At 44.1% G+C, this 21,924-nt stretch overlaps 2 protein-coding genes across 2 annotated transcripts in view; one reads left to right on the top strand and one right to left on the bottom strand.

Moving 5' to 3' along the window:
* The window catches only part of GTF2F2 (general transcription factor IIF, polypeptide 2, 30kDa), a gene marked incomplete at its 5' end in the record, with an annotated part of 83,639 nt that extends 75,819 nt beyond the window's left edge, over positions 1 to 7,820 (top strand). Inside the window, 2 exons of the mRNA XM_010079244.1 lie at positions 1,128 to 1,271; positions 7,701 to 7,820. Of these exons, the coding sequence (XP_010077546.1) occupies positions 1,128 to 1,271; positions 7,701 to 7,820 (264 nt within the window). The remainder of the gene's footprint in view (positions 1 to 1,127; positions 1,272 to 7,700) is intronic.
* Positions 7,821 to 18,406: 10,586 nt separating this feature from the next.
* Positions 18,407 to 21,689, bottom strand: TPT1 (tumor protein, translationally-controlled 1). The gene is made up of 4 exons (XM_010079223.1): positions 21,499 to 21,689; positions 20,675 to 20,780; positions 20,064 to 20,180; positions 18,407 to 18,647 (listed from the first exon to the last, which is right to left on the bottom strand). The coding sequence occupies exons 1-4, from the start codon at positions 21,687 to 21,689 to the stop codon at positions 18,645 to 18,647; spliced, it is 417 nt and encodes a 138-aa protein (XP_010077525.1). The 3' UTR covers positions 18,407 to 18,644.
* Positions 21,690 to 21,924: the final 235 nt, after the last annotated feature.

Here is a 21,924-nt window from a genome sequence, read left to right as displayed (position 1 = left end):
GACATCAGAGGCAGAATGAATCCCATACGAAATTATCCCACTGGCAGCCAGGCATGTTTCCCTTATTGGTCACATGCATCTCTTCTGCTGTACGTTGGATCTGCACTGCTTTGAATCCACCCACGCAGTTTGCCTGAAAGCACTTGCTGACTACATGAAATATATTACCTTCTGGGTCACCTTTGTTGGTTCCAAGGAGCTTGATGGTTTGCTGTTGTTCGGGGTGGTATTGGAGGGGAATGGGGTGGTGGGCTGGCAGACGCAGTTGGTGCTCTGCGGTGATTGGGGTTTGTTTGGGGTGTGCTGGTCTGTGCGAATCTTGCTTCTGATGATGAATGTGAGGAAATACAGAAAGTATTTTTGAAGGCTGGCAGTGATAAAAGTTTCTACAAAAATATATGGTCATCTTGTGCAGATTATTACAGCTAAATGCTTTTTAATACACGTTCTGAAATAGGATGATGTGTGGCAGTGAGGGGCCTGTACTTGGGTGGGTGATTATTTTTGGACTACCGTAACTTTGTGTGTGCTACTCAGGTTTCTCCTGAAGAGATCTTGAAGTGTGTCTTCACTTGGTGAAGACTGGTTTTATATTGATGGAGTGGTTGCATTGAGTGCTGTTTCTGGAACAGATGAGGCAGTGTCCAAGGGCCATTTGAGCATCCTTTGGGCAGGTGGTTGTTATGATTGTGGATTTAGCCATGTTGGTCTCTGGATTTTCCCAAATACGGTAATTTGTAGGTTGTTTGCTATTTATCATTATACTTCAGAAGCTGATATCAGCATAGGTGGAGTGAAAATACTGTCTCAGTTTGGATTCCTGTACTAATATTAATTCTCTCAGCAGGTTTGGGCACATCATGCAGGCTATGTTTCTGAGGTTTTTTGCTGGTTAAAGCAGAGATACATATCTGAAAATCTTATTGTATGTACTGAGGACAAAATGCTTAGTTTATGTTCATAAAAGAACATTTGAGTGCTCAAAAGAAAATTTTCCAGATGAAAAGCACTGAGTCATTGAACAGTGTTCTACTGAATAGAAGAGGTTTTTATGTCTTAATGTTCAGCACTGAGAATTATACAGTGTTACATATGAATGTTTTTAAAATGTGGTTTGTATCTGATAGATTGAATATGAAAAGAAGAAGAAAGAAGATGGCAAACGGGCTCGAGCTGATAAACAACAAGTGTTGGACATGCTTTTTTCAGCTTTTGAGAAACATCAGTATTACAACATTAAAGACCTGGTGGACATAACCAAACAGCCAGTGGTACGTACTAGCAGTATTGTAATATAACCATTTTCAGTAGTTACTATTGTGTATATTTTCCATATCTAGAAAATAGTTTAATATATGCTGTATGCCTTTGAAACAGCTCTCTAAATGTCTTTTACAAAAAAATTGAAATAATAAAGTTTTAAGTTCACTGTCATAGAACTGTGTAGGATACCAAGCATTGCAGTAAGTATGCATTTTCTTGGCAGAGGTGATTTCAGTAGCCTAAATGGTCTCTTTCTTATTTAGGTTCTCTTTAATACTAGAAACCAAATTCTATAATGCTCTGATGTCTCCCATGCCACTCCTGTCTTCACTGAAGTAATAGCCTATTTCTGTTGCTGTTAGCAGTAGAGAGCTTGTGCAAGTAGGTGGTCAGTCCTTCCTTTGGCCTCTGAACTTAATCTTGGCGTAGCAACAGGGGTTACTCTTTGTCTGTGGGTTTAGAAAATTGTGTTTCATGGAATTAGTATTGAATGCACAGATTATCCATGTTAGGAGCTCAGACTTCATGTCAATACCACCAAAAACATTTGATTTCCTTTACAAATAGAATAATCTTTAGAGTAGGAGTTTGGTGGTTTGATATTTGGGGTTTATTTTTTGTTTCTTTTAAACACTGTTTTGATACACAAGCAAGAAAATTATGAAGGTGTGTGCTCACATGATGGTTGTGCTATCCTGCAGTGTCTGACAGCCCCTTCATCTATGAACACTAACTTTGCAGGTCTTTCCCTTTCTCCCCTGTTCAAGCTTTCCTTGAGCAGACCAGGCGGGAGGTAAGGGAGACAATGACATGTAAAGTATCTTTGGTGCTTTTGATGTTTTTCACTGCTGACTTAGATATATATCTTCAACCTAGCTGCAGTTTTCAGAAGACTTAAAGGGACTTAATTATGTTTGAGTTTAAATGGAGCAACAATTTCAAAAGTTGTTAGAGGGAAGGCAGAAGAAGGAACAGTGACAGCTGGATTATGGAAAAAATATTCCTCTGTAAAAGAGGGGAAACATTGAGATGCTTACCAGTTTTGCTCACTTCACATTTAGAATTAAGTGGAGCTGTATCAGAGGATTTTTATAATACAAGGTGTTAAATTTGTTTGACTAAGAAGCTGCACAAAGATATTACCCAATTCAAATACATGTAGAGTCATGGTATTCTAGTACCTTGGAAGAAACTAGTTGGATAATGTATTCATGTCTTCTATTCCATTCATTTATCTTATGAGTCAACTCCTCCTCTGTGTGGCAGAGAAGGTGTGGAGATCATGGGAGCTGAGAAGGAGCAATAGGAGGAAGATCTGGAGGGAGTAGCAAGAAAATGTTAATTATTTTTTTTTAAGAGATAGGTGTGACAGTCACTATCTTGATCACTTTAGATTTAAGTAGATGCAGATTTATCCTGTCTAACATGACTACAGCTAGAAATAGTCACCCGCAACTCCCACTGAAGCCATGGGAGAACAAAAGTGTTCTTCCTCCTGTGATGTGATTTGCCCCTTGAATGTACTTGTCTCTCTGCATCAGCTCAAAGGAGGCTGGAAAAACTGTGCTTCTGACACAAGTTCCTTCATTAAGCGCCAAAAGTTGTGCAAGATTAATCCAGTTTTTGTTCTAGGATTACATGTATAGGGTAGTTTTGTATTCTGTGTTTGCAAAATACCTCCTGACATGAATACTTTCATTGCGCTTATGATAAATTTCTATGCCTGTCTATATATGTCTGCTGTCAACATATGCTCTCGAATATATTCTGCCTGTAGCATAGTGGATCTGTGCTGTGTACTTTCATCTCAGCAAATCTAGCCCTTTTTTTTCAACTATTGTAGTGATACAGGTAGGTTAAAAGGAAACTGTAAACTAATTTGACCCAACATCACATTATTTGGGCTATGCCTTTGAATCTGTGTTTCTTAATTGAGCCTCTACAGATGGCTAAAAGTCCTGCGAGGCTCCTGAGGTTAGTCAACCCTTTTCTCCTGAGTGGGCTGTGTGGTCTCAGTTTTGAGCTGTGTGCCAGAGCTAGAGGTTTCATGTTAATTCCTGGCTGGGGTTTTGCTGTAGGTGTCAGTGCCCATCCAGTTTCCTCATACCCAGATATCCTGAGAAAATAAATTACCACAATCCTCTTCTTGATGCATTTCTTCATTTACTCAGTAGCCAGTATGGTGATAAATTCAAAACTGTCTTTCAGTGTGTCATCTACCCCTCATCTAAAGCTATTGTAATTTCCCATCTGGGTTTCCATTATAAACTTCTGTAGGGAATTGCTAACGGCATCCTTTTCCATTTAAAAATACTATATCCCTCAGTTCCTGCTGCGCAGCCAGCATTTGCTCTGTATGTGAGCATCCATGATGCTGCAGACTTCAGCCTCTGGTGTGCAACTTTTGTCTTTTTTTCTGCAAATAAACTAGCTGTTCCTAATGCCCGCTGTGACTTTATTGTTTACAGAGCAGCTATACCTGACAAAAAATGTAAAATGCCAAGAGGTGAATAGGTATGCTTTCCCTGTGCTGTGCAGAGGTTGGCTGCTAATTAATCTCTGCTGTGTGTTCACTGCTTTATTTTCTGTCATAGTATCTAAGATTGTCTGGGTATGTAATTTCTCCTCTGAGTTTCTAAATGTTGAGGTTATTTTCAGACGTGAGGAAAAAAATGCTGCTGCTGTCTCCTCAGCTTCTGTTAAAATGAAGTTCTAGGTGCTTACATCACTGGCTAATGATATTTAAAACACATTTTTCCAAGGGAATCAAAATCTTTGTTAGTGAAGTAACACAAATGAGGGTATTTTTCACACATGTAAATAGTAAATAAAATCCTTGGTACAGAATACGTTGCATGTTACACAGGAGGTTGCTGACATGTTTATTTTGTGATCATGAAACCACAAAGCAAGTATTTTCTGAATGCGAACTACCATTATATTAGGGAAACCTGGTTTTATTTGTTTTCCTTTTTAATGAAAAATAACAATTTGCAGTAGCAGGCAAACCTGTTGCCACCTACCCATACGTAAATACCGAGTGGTCCCTGGAAATATTGAAGTAATTCTAGATTTAGACTTAATGTCTGAGAATATAATGTGCTTTTTATGTGAGCAATCAGATATTTATGAAGAATGGAACCAGTGGTCTAATATGAACTGTGCTTTTTCCAAATGGGGTAGATTGTTTGCATTGTTTTCTTTTATTTCAGCTTGAAGTAATGGTTATCCTAAAGATGGTGGGATTTCTTTTCCCCTCAAAGTTTCAGAAGGGTTTTCAGAGCTTGGAAGTTAACTCCTCTCTCAGAAGAGGTTTTTATCCCATAATTCACTTTTTGTGGAAAAAATCATGAGGGAAGGTGTAACAGAGCAGAGGATGCCTTAAATGTACAGATTACCTACAGATTAGCTTCTGTGATAGGATTATATGTGTATAAACATATTGAATCCCTTTCTGAGAAGAAATTGTGGGCTCCTCGTTAGCACTCACCAGGCTCTAAAATTCAGTATTTGGCATCACTGGAGGAAGTGGGGAGTTTCTCTTGATGATACCATATCAGACTGAGCAGTGTACCAGGCTGGCCTACACATCTTGAAGAACACTGCAGACTGAAAGACGGAAAAGTGAAGCTGCAGGAAAAATCATAACATCCCCTGAACTCATCTCATCAAGCCACTTGCTCTCAAGTGTGGTACGGTACAGCAGGATTATCCCTGATCTGTAATGGTCTAAACGCTCCAAGAGTTCAGTATTGTCTGCCTCCGCAGAGTGATTTTTTTGAGTTAATGCTCTCAGCTGCCCTCCCCAAAACCACTGCTGCTTGTTTCCCCCTGAAGCATAGATGCCAAGTGAAAATACGTTGGAAATCCTCAGTTGATGCAGTTCACGGTCGCAGTTCACGGTCCCAGCTTGAAGTGCCCGCCCTTGTGGCAGAGATGCTACCTCGCTGTTCTGTTTGGGTTGGTTTTGTTCAATTTTGTTACAATGTTGAATCAAAACTCTTAGAAGTTTTGCCCAGAGGGAAGCAGAACTGCCTGGGGAATTAGATCTGAAAACCAGTTGAAATTAAAAGTAACCTTTGTTTAACTGGGTGGGTGGTTCAGAGACACGAGCACATAATGAGATGAGAACTGCATTGTGCAAAATGTTACCAGAAGCCACAGACCATGCAGCCAAAGTGGGTTTTGTTCTGCCTGAGCCCTTCGGCGTCATCACGCCTTGTGACCTGGCTTTCCAGATGCAGACTAGGTCTCAGCCCAGGAACTGCATAGAGATGTACTTCATGGGATGAGGTGCAATTATATTTTTTTTCCAATTCTCATTACTCTGTCCATGTGGTCTGGTGCAGAATTTAAGCTTGAATGTGAGTGTGTTTCTTCCACCCACTCTGCCATCTTTTGAAGTGCCTCTCAGTGCCAGTCCGGATTGCAAACAAAGCAGTGGATATGCAGGTATACACATCTACACATATATATAGAAATCCCTTTTCACATGTTTTCATCACCATTTAAAAAATGCATTGCACAACAAGAGTGCCATCATCAAACCTGTTTGCATATTAATTGCTATTGCAGTGAGCACATTTGTCTTAGACACCTGACTCTCAAATAATGAGAGCATCTCTGCAATAGAGGAGATGCAGAAAGGTGTGTTAAGAGATGTGTATTGATCTCCTGCTGCCACCTGCTGGGGTTTGCGCTGTGAACCCTCAAGGACTGAAGAGGCATCCCCGCAGTGCAAAATGACACCCCCCTCCGCGCCCGGCTCCTGTGCACAGCCGCTTTGGTCGAAGACAACACCCTAAGAAACTAGTTTGTGTATGCAGTCTGTTATGCAGACTTGTCTACTTGTTGGACAAAATGACAAAACAACCTTGATTGCTTCAAGATAGAGTCTTAAGAATTACTTTCCTATGTGAGTCCAAACGCAGTATCATCATTAGTGTGGGATCCAGATTGGTTTGCTTTGTAAATTTATGATATGTACCTGGCAAGAGAAACAATCGGTTTCTCTAAAAGAGGCTTTTTTACTGACTAAGAACATACTACTTATTTATTTCACAATTTTTCCATTTAGCAAAAAATGGGAAGAGTGTAAGAAAGAGACTGGGCAATCAGCTTTTCTTTTTTTCCTGTGTCATCCACAAATATTTGTGCTTTTTTTTACAAGTTGGAATATGTTGATATTTTTGCTTAGTGGAACTGTAAATACAGAAAATACAAGGGTTCCAGTAATTCCAGTTCAATATACACACTCAAAGAGCATTAAATCACTCAAACTAAAGCAATTATTAATTTAATGTGGGGATTCTTAAACTGTGGTCTGCGGTTGCCATGGCAATCCATTCAAGTCAGACCCGATTAATATTTAAACAAACAAGCAGGCAAACAGCTCTTTAAAATAAGAAAGAAATTACTGGTGTTTATTCTAAAGAGTAAAGGAGGGCGATATTGGTGAGCTGTCTTGTGTCGAAGGTTATAGTACTGGTTATCATAGTTTTGGTTTTTTTTCTTCTTAATTTCTCTTCCTAGCCTTAATATTTGAGTATATTAGAAAATTCCCTGGTACCTACTCAGCTCTCTAAAAAGGAGGCCACCATAAAATGGTTAAAGCTTTGCCAAATGGCACAAAACCCAACAGCTTGGGGTTTTGATGGGGTATGAATAAGTCAGGGAGTTTCAAGATAATCCCAGCCCAAGGAAGCTGAAAAGCCAAGAGCTTCTAGCTCAGGTGGAGAAATTCCAGCAGGAGGAAGATGTGTGAGATAACGGGTGATGTACAGACCTGCACAGTGGCTGTGTCCCACTGCCCCAGGGAGCCCCTCAGGCGCACTGAGCTCCCAGGGCAGAAAGCCTGCCCACACCCCTGCTCCTCCACAGTTGTGTGAGAAGCATAACGGCACACAGACTTTTAGACCAGCTGTCTGTCTAACACCTGGGGTAACTCAGGCATATCTCCACCCTTCAATTTTGCAAGTGCCTCATCTTGAGATGGGAGCTGGGGAGCATCTCCGTGAACTCACCCGTGGGTGGGTGCAACTGCTGCAGGTCTGCAGTAACCTCAGCATCGCCCTCGCCGAGGCACTTCGCTTCAGCAGCCCTTGGAGCATCCATCTAGCCAGGACCTGCTTCTGCACACCCCAGCGGGGCTGCATAGGGACTGCCCGGGAGCCGTCACCCCTGCGGCTCACGTGCTCCCTGCTAAGCCTCTGGGGCATTGCACCCAGGCTGCTCCAATCCCTGCTAGTGCCTGGGGGCTGGACTCTTATCACAAAGTCATTATCGCACAAATTAGTGCTGATCAGCTAGCGTTGCTGTCCGCCTGTCCACCAAGGGGTTTTTATGAACCAAGTTGATGTGATTGAGCAGACTGTGTGATGTCATGTAGAAACTGGCAATTGCCTGCCTGTATAATTTAAATTTTTGTTTCCTTTCAGATATACTTGAAAGAAATTTTAAGAGAAATAGGCATCTACAACGTGAAGGGGACCCACAAAAACACATGGGAGCTGAAGCCAGAATACAGACACTACCAAGGAGAAGATAAGAGTGATTAACAAAAGTGTTTACGAAGAGAGAATTAGAGTGATTGCACTGAGGGAATCATTGTGGGTTTACAGACAGGACTGAGCACAGCACAATTCTGCAAGGCTTAAGTTAAATTAAAGCAGCTGATAGTTTGTAATTTTCCTAAGCTTCTTTTTTTTTCCCCAAGGAATATTTCTTGTACGTTTCTATAAGTGTTTTGTCTTTTGACAGGAAAAAAAATATTTATAGAATAAACTTGTATTGGATTTATCTTTATTAGAAATCTTTTGAGTTCAGATCTTACTTCTTCTTGATAGCTTTGGGGCTTTTCCAAGCCTCGATGACTTCAAAGGAAAACGTGTCCTAGAGGAACCCATAACTTTGTGGGTTTGCATTCCAGCAGAACAGGGTTAATACCCTCACTTCTGCTGGGATCTGTCAGGGCTTCATCTGGAAGGCTGCAAAGATGCACAACCCTTTGTGCAGTGTTTGGATGGAACAGACATGATGCTCCTTTTGGGATCGGGGTTTTAGGAGAAACATCCACAACCATGGTGCTCATCACAGTCCTTAAACTCGATGGGAACAAATTAGCACATTTAAAAAACCCCTAAAGCACAGGCTGTTTGGTACACAAGTCAGTGGGAAGATGACAGTCCCCTCCAGGTGATTACTGAGAAAAAAAAAAAATGTCTGGCTATTAGCTATGTCAAAGAATTGTTTATCTTCTGTTTTTTATGATGTTACCTATGTTTTATGTTTAAGCATATCAATAAAAGCATTATTTTAATTTTTACCACACAATGTTCTACATTATTGACTGAACACATGTAGTGATTGAGATAGCATACTTATTTTGTTGCTGACTTTGCCACTGGGTTTCCATGTGTTTTGGGGAAGATTGGGTAATGTGTCTGTGTCTCTGTTCTCCCATTTTTGAAATGCACATTGCAAGGGTTGTCTATTCAGCATCCTTTTTGCAGGGGAACAGGAGAGCGATGGCATAGGACTATTTAATTATAGTCTCAAAGCTTTTATCTTGAAAAAAGAGCAAAGAAAACAGAGTGGGGAGAAAACTCAATAGTATACCTGTAAATGTAGCAGAAGGTGAGATTTTATAGCACAACTGTCACATTCTTTCAGGTCCTTCAGATGTGTGCATCACTTTTGCAAATAGCAGTAAAATAATCAGGTCTGTATGAAAGCAGACATTCCATTCTTGGTCCACTTGGAAGCACTTAAAGATTCAGAGCAGAGTCAAATGCCTTCAGAGGTTTGTAAAACAACTATGACCCCTTATGCATGTCACACATTTTAATTTTGCTCAATTCACTTTTTCTAGAATTGTTTGTGTAAGTATCTCTCTACAGATACACTTCCTGCTGGTGCTCAGCTTTCCGTGGCATGAACTGACCAGTTCCTAGGAGATGGACTACTAGAGTCTTTTTTAAAACCAAATCATGTTCTTTCATAAATATTGCTGTTGACTCCTGTCTCCGCAGGCTATGTGAGCAGGACCTAGCTTGCCAACAGCTGCGGGAGATATCTGTGAGGATGCTGAGAGGAACCCAGGACGACAGCCTTTGTGTCTTGCTACAGTACATTATGTTCTCCCCAGCCATAGCCACAGCCTGCACACATTGCTGTCCTTATGCTGTTCGAGTCCTCTGGAGACTTGTGTTCACAAGGATGTAGGATGAGAACTCTTGCTGTCCATGAGCTGGGCTCCTCTGTTACATTTTTGTCTTGTTTGAGCAGCTAAGGTACCTAGAAAGTGTAGGTCAGCTTCCCCCTTGTGTTGCTCCTCACGTGGTCTTCTGAAACTGTGCAAAGGGATGTCATGCAATCCTGACTCAGTGGTGTTGTAACTCAATGCCACAGGTAAAAATGACCGTACTGTTTCAGAGGGAGAAGGTTACCTTTAGTGTGCTTCCCAGCAAAATTAGCTTAGCAGAAAAGTATTTTGGCTCTGCTTGCGGTTTTAGTTTTATGGGTTTACTGCTTCATAATTTGTCTTCAGTTGAGAGGGATGTAATCAGTCAGTGTGAAATGCCAGAAGATCTAAGTGAAGTAGGTATTTTATTGATCTGTGGAGTGCCTTTGGACAGAGTAAATAGGCTCTACTTAGGAGTAATGGAAAGTGTACAGAGCACACCATTTTTTATGGAGTTTATGTTTTTTACAAAAAATATAATTTTTATGGGCATCATAAAAACACATGGAGAGTGCCAGAAGTAAATGAGCAGTGGAGTTTTGAACCAACATGCAACAGGAAGGTTGAGGAAGGCCAAGGTTTTGCTTGCAGCCTTCTCTAGAAAAGTGCCGGTCTTCCAAGATAAAAGGAAAACAGGACAGTGAGGAAACTTCCATTTCAAAAATGGAACTAGGAAATGCTATGGCAGGAGAAACTAAGAAAAGATAGCCAATGGACAGTCCAGAGGTCAGGCATCTTGTGAAGCACTTTTTTGCCTGCTTTGTGCGTGATTTTGAAGGCCTTCTAGATTGTTAGGCTACACCTGGAATTTTAGCCCCAAGTGCAACCACAAAATCCATGTGGAATGAGTCATGGGCACAATGAGCCTGCAGGGGTGCTGACCAAGGGGATGAAAGATGCTCTCCTGTACCAACCTCAGGGCCTGCACTGTGTGTTCAAGGACTCTGCTGGCTCCTGTCTGGTGGGAGTGCACCTTAACGATGGAGATGGAGTTGTTAGGTGCCATTGGCAAGTCATCATCCAGTCTGCCACCAAGCCATGGATGTTGCAGCACATCCCAGAGGCAGAAGCAGCAGGGTAGACATGCTGTTCTAGGCCCCACATTCTCCCTTCTGCAGTAGCTCAAAGCACTGCGGGACTGGTCTAGCTTCATGTGAGGCTGCAAAGAACATTTGGCATTTGGGGCAACCTCCTTTGGATCCAGCCTGTGATAACCAGCAAAAACTCTCCAGCTCCGCTTGTTCTGCAAGGAGACCTTAAGCAAGTGGTGTCAGCAGTACTGCCATCTGCCGAAAGAGAGGAGGAGGAGGAGGCTTGTAGGCATTCAAGTCTGATTCCCTGGCCCCCACATTTGGATCAATTTAAACTCTGAACTTGCAGCAGTGATGAACACTGATTCCCTCCTGGTCTTCCCATGTGCTGCTGTCTCTGCTCCCTGATGAACTCTTTGCTCATGCAGCTGTTCTTAAACAACAGTGGTCAAAACATTGGTCCACAAGTGGGTCCCATAGGCACTAGCAGAAGTATCAGTGTGCTAAATGCCACTAAATTAAAGTGTGTCTCATCTAGCATTACTTCTCCCAAATTACCAGTTCTTTTGAGCCATAAAAGAAATTTCATACTCGCTAAGCCCAGTTGGTACCAGCATGGGCCTGAGGTGATGCAAGGTGGCAGCAATGCAGCTGCCCCAGTAGTGACATCCCTGTGAGCCTGGGGGCTGCCACTGCTACATGAGGAAGGGGGGTGGATGTGAACCCACCATGGGACAGACTGGTCCCAGCGCTCTCCTGCTTCCCACCCTGCCACCTCACAGCTTTAAAATCTGCCTGCCTCCACTGCTGCCTGCTTCCTCTGCAGCCCTGCCTGCAGCCAGCCCAGAGGAGCTGGAATGGGAGCAGAAAGCACCAAGGGCGAGTATTAGCTGCGTGCCAGCAGAAAGTTGTGCAGCTACAAGACCTCTCCTGCTGACAGCATGTCTTTAACACAGAACTTGGAGTGGCATCAGAGTCCACTAGCTTCTGTGATCCCAGTGGATGCTCCCTAAAAGTCGTCCATGCTTTGAGTCAGCTGCACATTGTCTTCACCAGCTGCTTGGAGTTGGCTCCAGCTGAACGTACCTCCTGCACATGTCAGCTATGCCCACCCACGTTCACATGTCCCTGTCACCAGGATGGCATTTTCATTAGTTGCTGTATTTACTGACTCCTAACAAATCATTTTTCTCACCAACACAGTAGCAGAGCCAAGCTGTTGCTCCAGGCTCACCTGGAAGACAGCTTTGCTTCTTGAGCTTTTCAAAAAGCTGTGGCTGGGTACAACCCACCCCTTTTCTCATACCAGTGGCAGGTCTGGAGGACTCGTGGCTCTCCTAACCAAGGCTGTGTGTGGCTACTAAGCTGTGCAGTCAGCCTTTCTCAGAGCATGTTTAATTATTTGCACAAAGATGACAAACTCCAACAGGAAAGCTCAAAAAAGGCCCATTCCAGAAGAGCTCAGCACCTGGTGCTGAAGCAGGTGTCTTAAGGTTCACATCTCTTGTCTGGATCAAGAAGGTTAAACTCTTCCACTTTCAGCTCTCAAACTCAAAACATTTTTGAGTTAATTGCATTTTGGAATAAGGAACTGATAAATATCTTTGGATGGGAAACATGAGGCACTTCTAAGCCAGAGCAGTCAATGAACACAGGTGCCACTGAGCATCGCTTCAGCTAACCACACCTAGGGCTTGTGCCATGAGCAAGATTCAAGCACCAGCAGCTGAACATACAGCAACCCTGCTCTCCTTCCCAGCGCTTGGCTGCTTGGTACTGGTCATAGGAGTAGTACCTCAGCCAAAATGTGTCCCTTGGAGGAGTGCAGCTATCTGAGAGGAGCTTTCTGCTCCTGACAGCATCACACAGGGGCTTGGGGTTTTGCAGCCAGTATGTTTGCAACTACAGGCAAATGAATAGAAGGGAGAATCTGCAGTATTTGGTTTCCAAGCTAGAAAGGAAGAGAAGAACTGTTTCTTTTCCCCTCTAATCCATTAACAAATTTTACCTTTGGAGCTCATTCTTAAGAGTGGGATTTCCATGGAGACCTGAGCACCTCCAGAGGCAGGGAAGAGCTTTCAGCAACTGTGGGACAGATAACCAAGTACTGAGCACCAGAGGAACAGGCAAGGGCAAAGCCTTGATTAAAAGCGACAAAGGAAACAATGGAGAGTCCTTCCTCAGCTGCCTGGGTCTACGCCTGCATCCATCCAGCTGTCCCACCAGTCTGGGTGGGAGGATTGATAGCACTGGGCGGGGGCCAGAAATGAGACTGACCCACCCCAGGCTTCACACATCTAATTTAAGTTCATCTTTTTTTCCAGAGAGGTTCACATAAAACCCAGTGTGCATTCTTGCAGAGCCTCTCTCCATTGCCTGGCCCATCCCAGCCCTGGGAAGAAGCTATTTATACCCCAGTGATGGGAGAGGCTGCAAGCAGCAACGGCTGTATCCATGCAGGGGACACCAGCTCAATCACCCCCAGCCACAAGATTTTCCTCCTGCGTGTCCTTCCCAAAGCTGCCTGGCCCACAGTAAGCGAGGTAGCTGTGAACATGAAACCCTTCTACTTGTGGGCAGCTGCTCTCTTACCCTTTCAGCTTAAACATCAGGTGGGTTTATGGGGGTCAAAGCACTCTCAGCCCCACCACAACAGGTGAGCTGGACAGCACATGCTGCCAGGAGGTGCCTGCCAGGCCAGGGCAGCCAAAACTGATGGGTGAAGGGTTGTGCCAACCCTCTCATATGCCTTTTGTGAGCAGCTTGACCAAGCATCAGCAACAGCAGGAAGTTCTATGGCTGCAACCTGCAGCAACCACACAGCTGCAGGAGGCAGAGAAATCATCCTTCCCTGCCTGAACTGGAGGGGCCAAGGGGGCCCAGCTCAGGTGCTGACACAGCTGTAGGTAGAGATGACCCTCAGCCCTTGAACCAGACTATTCCACTAGTAAGTGGGGTTTTGTTAGCTGAGCACCCACAGCAAGTAGGGAGGGAGCATCCAGCTTTACATGGCCTTTTCTCAACTATTACAAAAAATGTGGGAAGCTAATCCTTAAGTCCTTCCTGGACATGATTTTTTGGACATTCCCTTTTAAAAATCAAACAGATGCACTGCTTTAGCAGGACTGCCAGCATGCCTGCACCCTGCTGAGGATGGGAGGAAAGAGGCTGGTCTCCAAAATGCCAGCAGTGCTTCCTCTTGCTGCTGCTGGTCACAGACAGGGAGGTCAATCCAAGCTGTTGGCTCCCAGGATAACAACAGGGCTGTGAAGAAACCATCACTCATTTTTCTCACTGTACTCAGCCACTGCCTCAATAGCAAAGTTGGTATCACCCACCAAAATAGTCTAAAAAAGGCCTCCCAGCCTCAGTTTAAAAGTATTTTGGCTCCTTTCTGTCACAACTGGAAGGTGATGACTGCAGCTCTAATGGCTCAAAACACCCAGCAGCTATGTGCATCCTCGACATCCTACCACACTCTGGCATCAAACACACTTCCAGGCTTACCAGCACTTACTGGCACCAAAAAAAAAAAAAGCCTCCCCCAGGCCTGGCCACAACCCCTTGGCTGTGATCTTTGCACAACAGCTTCCAGCTTCAACCAAAAGGCAACCAAGGCACTGGGACAACAAACCAGCACAGCTGCACTCCTGGCAATGCATTTTGTGCTGTTTATGGCAGACTTTCAGGCTTGGCTAGGTTTTTTTTCCTCCTACCAAGACATTTATCTCTGAGCTAAATGAAAATGGTGTTTTAACTGCTGCTCTCCCACTGTAGGCTAGCGGTGCCATGGAGATTTAGTTGCTGGCTGGTACAGGGTGAAACATTCCGGTGTACAACAGCAGCTGCATCCCAGGGAAGCAGCTGCAGAACTGAAACAGAGCCAGAGGTCCACAGGAGGAGACGGAGACAACTTACCTGCTCCAAGGCAGCAGCAACATGCAAAAAAGCAGAGGTATCTTGATGCAGATACCATTGATGTTTAATAAAAGCATCCTCCCTATGCTCTTGTTGCTGAAAACACAGCCAGGACTGCAGCAGGCAGGCCTGAGCCAGCGCAACAGTCAGAGACTTGCTGAGGGAAGGAAGCAAGTTGCAGCTTTATTTTTTTCTAAATATTAAAACAAAAAGTTAATTTTACTTCTCTGACAACAATGTCTTAAGCTTACAGTTAAGTCCCTCCTGGCCTTGAGCTAAACCACATGGAAAAAAACAAAACAAAACAAAACCCAACTGTTCCCTACATCTATTCATTTAAAATTTTGCCTTTGCAGGTTTTCCTTCCTTGTGCTGAAGCTGAGGGCTGCACAAGGCTCCAGGATCATTGCCCACCCAGGCTCTGTCATCCACCCCTTGCCCATAGTGAGGAGCCAAAGCCAAGGGATGGAGCTGGGCTAGCTCAGCTGGGTAGCTAAGAGGGGGCAACAGGGGCATCTAGCTCCCCATGGCCTCACCAGCACCTCTCCTCATACACGAGATGTTTCCTCCACTGCATGAACATCCAAGCCTGCACCCTTTCTCCTCAAAGCAGGCAGGCAAGGAGCAACAAGCTGCTGCTGAACTGTTCAGATGTTAGCAGTGTGGTTGCTGGCCCACAGGAGGTAGGATTTTTTTTGCCAGTGCTTGGCTGAACCCCCTCACACACAGGCCGTGGGCTGGAGATGCTGCAGGGATTATTTGAGAGGGGAAAAAAAAAAAAAGAAAGTGGATTTGTAGGTGGGGCAAGACTCAGCTGGGGCTGCAAAACCAGGAGACAGAGCAGGCATTGAGGGGGAGGGAAGGTAAAAGCCAAGGACTGTGGGAATATGTGCCCAGTGCAGCAGCTGTTTCTTCCAGCCCCAAGACATCACTCCCTTAACCACAAAAAATACGAAACTAAGAAGGGAGCCAGTTTTTTTTCCCCTCTCTGTAAGCAATCAGCCTTCTTCCCCCTGCTAGCAGCCAGTTCATGGTGGGTGCAGCAGCAGCCTCCTGGCCCCATGCAAGGTTGAGATGCAAACCAGCAGAGGAGAGGTTTCTACCCAGCTGCTTAACACGCCCTGTGAGGCTCAGGGGGGAAAAGCTATTTGGATCCTTCCCAGCCCCACAGCCCTTCCAGCCACAGAAAGTATCTTCCCAGGAATGCAAGATACAAGCCTGATAAGCACATGTTATAAAACAAGATGCAGATAGGTTTAAAAGCTGTCCTTCAGTTCAGGCTGTGCTTAAGCAGTACCAGGGTAATTTGTTATGATGGGGGATTTTTATCAGTTTAGTAACTCCAAAGCTTTAGTCTTACCACAGTATGAAGCCTTGCCTTCTCAAATCACTTTAGCTTTTCAGCCCCAGAAAACAGCTGCTTGAAATGAAGAGGGAACAGAAAAGGAGGAATCGGGTTACAAGGAAATACAGTGACTTCACTTCCAATTCAGAGTTGCCTCACGGACTGTTGACAAGTGCATTTACCAGCCACAGGCCTCCTACTTAATAGCACACAGGAATTTCCAACACAAGGAGCTGGATCCTGACTTTCCACCACCCTGCCTCCATTGCAGGCAGCTACCACAGCAGTGTGGCCAAGACTGCTGCTTGCCACCACCATGGTCCTTCCCTGCCATCAAGTGTGGTTTAACCTCTCCTCCCCAGTGTCAGGCAGGCCTGACACCGCAGAGCAGCAAGACTTGCCCTTGTCCCTGAGAAACTGAAGGCAGCAATACATTTTTGGGAAGCACGGTGCAGCCAACAGCAAAACTGCTTCTCTTGCAGCCTGATGGAGAGATGAACAGAACAAAATCCTGCATCTCAAGAGCCTCTGAACTGACACTTTCTTACAACAGGCTGACAGGAGACTTGACACTTCCCATCAGAGGCTCTGCATGCAGAAAAAACACACTAGACTAATACGAGTATGTAACCCACTAGTTAAGCATGTTTTCACACACCAATTAAGTATCCCAATTAGTCTGGAGTACAGACAGGATGGCACACAATTTGCCATAAGCCATTCAACCCAAGAGCAAAGCTGTGCTCATCCCGCTTTTAAGCACCTGCTTTTCAAAGCAGCACCTCATCATTTGTATGCAGCTGCCACACAGCAATTTGCTTCAGGTTTGTTCCCAGTCTCAGCATAACCAAACAGCCAGGCAGGGGGAAAAGCTGCACTCCTGGATTCCAGCTCCACTCAAACACTTTGATTCACTGGAAGTGGTAGCTGGCAGTATTAGGGGCTGCAGAGCCAGATGAGGGGCTGCATGGCCATGCAAGCACTGCCCTGCCCATACTACTTCCCCCAGTGAGAAGTATTAGTCTCAAACTAAGCAAGTGCTTACTCTGCCCTTCCTTTAAGGCTCTCAGTTTTTAACAAAAATGCAACAGGAAAGGCAAGATGACATCCTCACCTGGCCCCATTAAACAAATCCTCTACAAGGAAAGCAAGAGTTGACTCACCGTGGTTTTATTTAGACTTTGGACCTGCCTCTCTGCCTTTCAGCCCCATTGGGTGAAGTCAGAGCAGCATTAATTTACATTGCTCAGATTACACCAGAGTTGTACCTCAGCCACAAGTGCAGCTGGTCCAAGACGGTTTCTTGGGAAAGCTGAAAGAAAGGTATGTAAATGAAGTTCCCACAGAACTAAAATAAGGTGTTTAAGCCAGACAGGAACCTCCAAGATAACTAGAGCACACTCTGCTCCCACCTCTACAGGCAGTATCTCACTCCTCCCAGCCGACTGCTACATCTATCTCACCCCTGCAGAAACCTACCTCCACCTCAGCCCTGCAGCACTAGGGGCCAACAAGTGACACAAAACAGGAAAGATGCCAGAACTTGGAAGTGGAAGCCTGAGGCCTCACAGATTAACAGTTGGCAAGGGGGTCATGCCCTCCTCTTTCAGGCACTTTAACCTCCTACACCTCTGCCAACACTGCAGGAGGAAATAAGTTAACAATTTGCAATCCAAGGCACCGTCCCTGCTGAGGCAGACACAATTGTGTTGTCAGCAGCAACACCAAGCCCCTCAGCCCTAGTTGGGGCTCTGTGAAGGCGTTTGTGTCCTTTTACTCAATCCAGACTGCCACGAGGTCAGGCAGGTAGAAAGCACAAGGAACCCGTTACTGTTACATCTCAGCAAGAACCAGAGAAGCAACGGCTGTTTGCCCAAGGTCTGTCAAATGGATGCATTTCCTAACAAGGAACACAGCAGAACAGCAAGTTACAAATACTCAGCTAAGTCTCAAGCTCAGACACACACCTGCTTCATAATAAGCCTAGGACAGGGCTAGGCTGTTCCAACATTTCTCTCCCCAAGTACAGAAAAATCCCAAATCCTGCAACTTGATTCCTGAATAGCTGTAAAATACAAAAGGAGCTAGTACCACAGCCAGGCTGTGCTGGAAAAGCTAGAAGTTTCACCCTCTCCCTGCGATGTTCCCAGTACCTGGGCTCGGACAGAGTGCTGGTTGTTGACTCCTGCTCCATCCATCCTCCTACCTTGATGTTGAAGTCATACTACAGCTGAGGACAGACTCAGGTATCCTTGGCTGACCAAGAAGTTCAGCCAGCACTAAGCTTGAGTAGCACATATTCCATTCTGGGTTTTGTGGATTTTTGGTTCTCTCTTCCAGAGATAAGTCTCTGTGCAATCCTCAAAGATGAAGGTGGTCCACTCCATTATGATGATGTTTCTTGGGCTTTGCCTTATTCCCTCAGCCTGCTCTTGTATGCCAAATGCCACAGGCAGAAACTGCATGAAGTCTGTCTGGAGACACTCGAGTTGTAGTGCGCTAGGACCAGGCTATACCACTGACAGCACCAAATCCTTGGACAAACACCTTGCTGCAACCTCTCCTGCAAGTCACCCGAAGAAACACACTAGACCAAAAGGCATCACCTAGGATGGGTTTAAATGAGTTTTATTTTAGACAACCTACATGACAGATGCTTGGGGTTTTTTTTCTTTTTTTTTTAAACAATGCCTCCACTCCAAATCAGGGTCAAAATAAGTGAATGAAACTCAAGATGACATCAGTCCCGTTGTTAGACATTGCCAATTCCTGGTGTTGTGCCAATGAAGAAGAAACAGCAGCCAGCTATGAAGACAAGTGATCCAAAACCATACTGTTTGATTTGTTACTGAAACGAAAGTAGCAAGTGTTAGTTCAAGGTCATGACAGTCTCAGTAAGTTTCTGTAACTTATCTGTGTATTCCCTAATTCAATCTGAGCTGCCATAGTCAGGCAGGCAGAAAGCGCAAGGAAGTTATTTTTGCATCTTAGTGCAAACCAGAGAGCAACAGGAAAAGTGCTCACGGTCTATCAAAGGATGCTGATCATTTTTATAATCCTACAGAGCAACTGGCATCAGCCGCTGAGCATGCCAGACAGGATACTCATTGACACCCTTTTTGCTTGACACACCAAGTTTCAGATTTCCTCTCAAGTAAGAGCACAGCCTAAACAAGTACTAAAGCTTACAACATATGTGCTATCTTACAAGATCTGTACCCAGAAGCCAGAACAGCTTTTGCCCACTGGAACACCCTACTTCTACTCTTTTACCAAGCTACACATCCAGAAGGCCTACCCAAGCAAGGGAGATGCACACAAGCTTCTGCTCTGAGAAGGTACCTTCCAGGTGACCGCCTGTTCTAGGGCCCAGGACAGACATCACCCTTCAGTCAAGCTGCAGGAAGCAGTGTGTCTGTTTTGGCTACTACAAGTGTTCTTTTAGCGAGGCTCCTGCTTCACATTAGAAGTTGGTTCATCTTTACATGACTTGCATACCAGAAAGCCTGAAAGAGGCTTTACAGATAAATTTAGCTGGCTATAAACAGACTTCATAAGTCCACAATGACTGTGCAAAGCAACTGGTGATCCCACTCTGCTTGTCTGCAGTGAGTTCCACAGCTCTCCAAATAAGCCAAAAAATGCAAGTGTTGGGATCCAAATACTGTTTTTTTGCAACCACATTCTAACACAAGGTACTTAAAGCAGACCACAGGAGCTGTCTGAGCTCAAGCTACTGGGGATTCTAGATAGAATAAGGTTAAGTACTCCATCAAGTATTACCATGTTCCCAAATTTAGGGCAATATTTAAACAGATGGTTATTGGATAACAAAATAAGGGCATCAGATTAAGCAAAAGAAGATGGAACATGACCATGTAAGATACTTCAGAATTAACCTCCACAAGAGGGCTCTAAAGTAGAGTGCTCCATTTCAGGGCACTATTGTCAACTTTAATAGTTTAAAACCATTACCAATTACACACATCTCACCAAGGCAATTCTTTCTGCATTTCTTGGCCATTAAGTCACCACGAATCATTGCAGTGAAACTATGTTCTCTTTTAGTATAACTTAATAGAATACAAGAGAAGTTTCAGCCACTTCGTGTAACACAAAGCAGCAATTAGGCTGTACTTGCATGAGCTTTCAGTTTTTGAACTGGCAGGGGATAACTTGAACAGGGATACGACAGAACAAGTGATGCATTGAAAGAGCTAATCATGTAGTGAGGCACATTCATCCAGTTCAAGCCAGTACTTACACATTTCTCAATTTCTAAGCCATCCTTAAAGAAAATCATATATGGCGTCACACCATCCTCACGGAAATCCAGGAGAGCCACCATACCGTCTGGATTCATGTTCTCTCCTACAAAGAACTTCACAGAAATGCGTTACTGAGACATTTAATGACCTATTTCCAGGAGAAATTTCCTTTTTATACAAGCAAGCTATAACATCTCCAAGTTCAGTTTAAAAGTCTCCCTGACCAGCTGCACAGATTTTGCCTTCTGCAGCTTGTCCATTTTAGTATCACATAACTTTACCACTGCTATGAACAGCTGAGTAAGACACAGCAGTGGCCAAAGTGATCCACCTTTCATGTCTTTAACTCTGCAGTTCCTAAATGGTGATAACTACAAATATAGTTATCTACAAGCACTGCAAGCTGAAGTGAGATCCCCAAACACCCAAGAGTCTTTTTCTGTTTCTCCTCTGTGACTCTCCAAGCCCCTAATACTCTCAGAGAAGAGCAAGTTAGATGTCCTCACAACAGGAGCCCTCAAAACTCTCAACAAGCTAGGTCAGCAGATGAACCAATCGCTACATGTATCACTGCAACACTACTGTAAGGAGACATAAGTTTCATTACCTGGTAGTTTTTGAAGTTTGCAAGGATGTGTTTGATTTGTTCTGCAGCCCCTGTCATGAAAGGCTTTACTCTCTCTGGCTTGTGTTCCTCAAGTCTGGCTTTGATTCTGGAAGAAAAAAAAAGCTCTGAAAACACATTCTAGCTTAATAAGTTCACAGTGCAGCATCACATCATAACAGAAAGAGTTACTAGTAGTCAAACTGTTTGGTTTTGCTGCCTTTCTCCCTCTCCAAGCCCCCAGATTTTAACTTGATTTTGCTAGTGAATTAGCAGAACAGTGCCTGCCACTCATACCAAGCTCATTTTACTTCTAAGCTAGTGGTAAACAAAAATTAGCAAGCCATTTCCACAGCACCAGGAGTACTATCCATCAGTATTAACAAAGCGTTTTCAACTTTAATACTAAACCATTGAATTGTGAGCAACAGAAGTTATACCTTGAATTAGCAAAAAGTCCCATTCACACATTGTTTTTGGACATTTGAGTTGTCAAGCTAGAAAAGCTTCATGAAGCTTTTCTTCACCACCCCACACACTTCCACATGAACATTTGGCATCCAAAAGAAAACAGCAAGGCTACAAATAACATCCAAAGCACACAATCAGGTCCTCTGCCTCAGCCAAGATAAACTTAGATATCCCAATATCAATTCTTTAGAGCGCTGGTTTTGCCAAGTATTAGGACATTACTGAAGTTCACTGACAGTTTAGCACCTGTATCTGAACTAACACCTACTAGGAATAAAGTTCAACACTGTTTTTAAAATCTCAGTGACCTAAAAATTTTGCAATCCCATTTAAAGAAAAAGCCTACCAATACTTACGCTTTCATGTAGTCCTTGATGTACTTCTTGTAGGATTCTTTTGTAAAGCTGGTTTCCTGAAGGTGGTGGTTTATTACTATATCAACACCAGTGATGACCGTGGCTTCTGTTCCATCTCCCTCAGGACCTTCAGCAGAGGCATTGCCACCAATTAGAGAGTCATCAATTTGACCCTCTGTCCTGGTGACCATCTAGATTTAGAGACATCAAAAAACTTAACGGCTCTGCAAAAATCTTAACACTACCGCTCTTACACATCTATGACCTGACAGCAGGGCATGACTTCAGAGCCACAGTTAAGTGCAAGGAACCTGACTGCAGCCAAATTCTTAAAATATTTCTTAAACCAGGCTCCTCTCCTGGTGCCTGACCAAAGCTTCATCACACTGCCAGCACTGCACTCCAGCTTGGCTGCCCCAGCCCCTC

This window comes from Pterocles gutturalis, unplaced genomic scaffold (assembly GCF_000699245.1).
Source record: "Pterocles gutturalis isolate BGI_N339 unplaced genomic scaffold, ASM69924v1 scaffold8386, whole genome shotgun sequence".
Taxonomy (NCBI): Eukaryota; Metazoa; Chordata; class Aves; order Pterocliformes; family Pteroclidae; genus Pterocles; species Pterocles gutturalis.
Note: the sequence above shows the minus strand (reverse complement) of the source record. Positions and strands in the feature narration are given on the sequence as shown.